Genomic DNA, 4412 nt, shown 5'->3' on the forward strand with positions numbered 1-4412 from the left:
GAGGAAGACGACGCTGGGATTGCCGTCGGCGGTGAGAGATGGCTGAGGAAACCAGTAACGGTAGCTCACAGAAACATGTCAAGATCCCTGAAATCAAGTTCACAAAGCTCTTCATCAATGGAGAATTCGTCGATGCCGTTTCAGGTTCTTCTATATCCTATTTCTCTCGCCTGCCTTCAGTTTAACTGCTTTATTTCTTCATCTCCCTCAGTTCCCTCAGTTCTAGTTCGTTCTGCTGATTCTATCTTCTGTTTTCCTTACATTTAATAGCTAAGCAAAGCTAGAGAGATTCCCTGTTTGTTTCATTGCATCATGGATGTTGAAAGATTTAATGTTTTGACCGTGATGCAGGAAAAACTTTTGAAACAGTAGACCCACGAAATGAAGATGTGATTGCGAAAATAGCAGAAGGAGGTGCAGAAGATGTTGATTTGGCAGTTAAGGCTGCCAGAGAAGCTTTTGATCATGGAAAATGGCCTCGCATGTCCGGTTTTGTAAGATCTCTATCTCTCTCACCCATGACTCATCCACCCACTATGAAATTAAACTTCGAACTAATTCTTTGAAAGGAAACATAATGAGAGAATTTTGTTTATGTTTTAACTTGGGTACTGGATTGTTCACTAATTAATTGCAGAATAGGGGAAAGATAATGATGAAATTTGCTGATCTAATAGAGCAAAACGCAGAAGAACTGGCTGCCTTGGAAACCATTGATGCAGGGAAATTGTATAGTTCTGGTGTGGAAGCGGAGGTTCCTGATACAGCAAACATTTTCCGTTACTATGCAGGTGCCGCAGACAAAATTCATGGAGAGACATTGAAGATGGCAAGGGAGCTTCAGGGCTACACTCTGCGTGAGCCCATTGGTGTCGTCGGCCATATTACTCCATGGAACTTCCCTGTCCGAATGTTCGCTATGAAGGTTGCCCCTGCCTTGGCCACCGGCTGTACCTTGGTAGTCAAGCCTGCCGAGCAGACATCACTCTCAGCTCTCTTCTGTGCAGATCTTTCTAAGCTGGTAATTAATTATCCTAGTTATATAAAAAAAATGTATTTAAGTTCTGAGAAAATTACAAGAAATTTTTTTTTACTTCCGTGTTCTGTTCTTCTTCACTTAATCGAGCATACTTTGTTTGCTACGTTGGTAGGCTGGGATTCCTGATGGAGTGATCAATGTTATTACTGGGTTTGGTCCCACAGCAGGAGCTGCCATTTCTTCTCATATGAACATTGACAAAGTGATCTCTTTTCCTACTTCATAAATTGTTTAGTTATTTGCAAAAGTTACTTTTTGGTAGCTCTTGGAAGGAGGATTTTCATTTGTCTTTGTCATCGATTCTATTAATCCAGGTTAGTTTTACGGGATCCACAGAGGTTGGGCAGTTAGTCATGCAAGCTGCAGCAGCAAGCAATTTGAAATCTGTATCACTTGAATTGGGTGGGAAGTCCCCTCTTATCATTTTCGATGATGCAGATATGGACATGGCTGTTAATCTTGCTTTCTTGGGCGTCTTCTATAATAAGGTTTTCTTTGTGTTGTTTTCAATTTTTACAGTTTATCATTTACTTTCCACTGTGTCTGGGCTAGTAAATCTAGTCGATCAATAATATAAATCTTTTGATTATCGAATCAACCGCAGGGAGAAATCTGTGCAGCTGGATCTCGAGTCTATGTCCAAGGAGGAATTTATGATGAATTTGTGAAGAGAGCAGCAGAAAAGGCAAAAACTTTGGTGGTTGGTGACCCATTTGATCCTCGTTCTCAGCAAGGTCCCCAGGTAAAACTTGACCATTATTGATGTTACTCTTATATAGCTTGAAAACAAAGAACATCAAAACTGTAAGGTTTCAAGATAATTAGTAACACTGCCCTGTCTTATATTAGATTTGTCATTAATTCTTATCAGACCCGTAAGCAGACGGCTTTGCTGTCTAGCTTCCTTTTGTTTTGCATTGGTTTGATAGCATTAGTGGACGAATGCATCGAGAAGTTGTTGGTTTGAGTCCTCCCCAGGGAGTTGACAAGAAGAACAAGAAACCCAATTAACCAATATAATCTAACCTGTTCCCTGATTGTGTGCTCTTGCAGGCTGATAAACAGCAGTTCAAGAAAATCCTTGCATACATTGAACATGGAAAGAAAGAGGGAGCCACCTTGTTAAGCGGAGGAAAACCATGTGGAGAGAAGGGATACTATATTGAGCCCACAATTTTCACAGATGTGAAGGTACAGGATTTTAAGTCTTCCAAACGAATTTAAGGATGAAATACTAATGTGCATTTTTCATTTCCTTTTTTAATAATTACCTTATTATTAAACAGGAAGATATGAAAATAGCAACGGATGAGATATTTGGACCTGTAATGTCTCTCATGAAGTTCAAGTAAGTTCCAAATTCCTGATGTGCGTTTAATCCATCTTGATCCAGTCTCAAAACCAGGGTACCTAAACCCAGGTTTTAATTTGGGCCAAGGGCAGGGTTGTTTTTGGTCGTAGTCAGGTTATTGAGACACCAAATTAAGCCTTCTGTGTAATTATGAAATTGTAGGACAATGGAAGAGGCAATTCAGAGAGCCAACAACACTATGTATGGCTTAGCAGCAGGAGTAGTGACGAAAGACTTGAACATTGCCAACACGGTCTCAAGATCAATTCGTGCAAGCACCGTTTGGATCAATTGCTACTTAACTTTCGATAACTTTCCTATTGGTGGATACAAGATGAGTGGGTTTGGAAGGGATAATGGATTGTATTCCATTGAAAAGTATCTGCAAATCAAGTCTGTAGTGACTCCCATTTACAATTCTCCATGGCTTTAATATATTTGTATCTATGTTTCAAAAAGGATAAGAGGACCAATTACTTAATTGGAACCAAGATAACATAAAAAGTATAAAAAGTGAATGTGTGGGATTTGAATCCATGCCTCTTTTTTTTCTTTCTTTGTAAATAAATATTTTATTAGAAAGCAGAAGCACTGTCAAAAAAACCACCCAATTGGCAAAACACAACACAAACAGGGATCAGATAACGGCCATACTGTCTTATTAGGAATAGACAAAGCCTTCCTATCTAGAGAATCTGCCAAACCATTGGCATCCTGACAAACATGAAAGAAATTACAAGAAATACAAGTGGATAATATAAATAATGCATCCTCCAAAATACCCTCAACCTCAATAGGAATATTTTCACTCTGAGTAATTAAAAAAGAAGCCACAGATTGGTTATTAGTAAAGACACAGAGATTGGTTCAGTAAAGTCACAATGGTCTAAGGTGCCAGAACTTGAGTCTGGCACCTTAGACCACTCCGCCATCCTGACTATCTGGGTAACGAGTAAAAAAAAAAGGGATGAACAACATATTTAGCACTCTACCAGTGAATTTGGATTGGAGAATGGCAACACCATATCCACATCTTGCAATACATTGATAATATTGTATCATTTTCTGCTCTGATGAAATCATATTCAAATTGTTATTTTTGTAGTACCCGAATGCAGAGTGTATGTAAAATTTCGACAACCCATTGACATTTTTACCAATTTCTTTGTAAGGGTTAAAGTAATATTTGAGATTTCGGTAGGGCAGTTTTCAACAAGGCAAAGAGGGATTTCCAGTTGGTTGAAGGAATCCCCATCCACCTACCAAAGGGATGGATATGAGATCAGACATGAGGGTAGTTTAGTAAATTAATATTGAAAAGGTATTTTGTTCATTTTATTTGGAATTTAACTGTAATTATTTAGGACTTAACTGAAATTGTTAGTTGTGTGCTACATGTAATTTGGATTTAATTATACGGAATGTAATCTACCTAAGATAACCAACAAGAATTTTGACCCAATTTAAGGGTTTATACGTAAAAAACTCTAATTTTATTTTTTTTTTAATTTCTCCTTTTGTTTTGGGTGTTATGTAGTTGTGAAATTTTATAAAGGATATGTTTCACCAAAAGCGTGAGAACATGATTTGGTAATTCAACCGCTAGTTTCTCAACAAACAAACATCCATAATCTGAAAAATGATAAAGCCATAAACAACGAGAGAAGAAAGATTTCCAACTAGACAACTACTTCGATAGTTAGATATGAGTGAATACTTTCAACCACATTAGGAATGGGACGAATATTAATTGATTTAATTCATCCGTTATTCCCCTCGTCCAACCTGGGAAAAAAAGGTTGATCCACAATTCCATATACATTTTTACTGGTGGATTTAAATGTTATTATCTCAAAAAGTTAAGCATTACTATTGGGAAATGACATGTTAGCATTACTACATCAACCTCTATTAATTTTGATAAAGTACTAAAAGTATTTCTCCCTCATAAATATATAATGAAAAGAAAGTAAGAGATTATAATCCTCTAACCTAAAAGGTAGAAGTTCGGATTGGGTTTAA

General features: G+C 37.4%; 1 protein-coding gene across 1 annotated transcript; it reads left to right on the forward strand.

The window, feature by feature from the left end:
* On the forward strand, window positions 1–2903 carry LOC149024971 (aldehyde dehydrogenase family 2 member C4-like). The gene is made up of 9 exons (XM_089143044.1): window positions 1–144; window positions 352–494; window positions 638–1021; window positions 1152–1241; window positions 1354–1527; window positions 1644–1781; window positions 2093–2230; window positions 2326–2387; window positions 2553–2903. Exons 1-9 carry the CDS (start codon window positions 39–41, stop codon window positions 2821–2823), a joined length of 1506 nt encoding a protein of 501 aa, XP_088999170.1. The 5' UTR covers window positions 1–38; the 3' UTR covers window positions 2824–2903.
* The last annotated feature ends 1509 nt before the right edge of the window (window positions 2904–4412 follow it).

Source organism: Hakea prostrata, chromosome 2 (assembly GCF_041222555.1).
Source record: "Hakea prostrata isolate BN-2017 chromosome 2, UWA_Hpros_2, whole genome shotgun sequence".
Lineage (NCBI taxonomy): Eukaryota > Viridiplantae > Streptophyta > Magnoliopsida > Proteales > Proteaceae > Hakea > Hakea prostrata.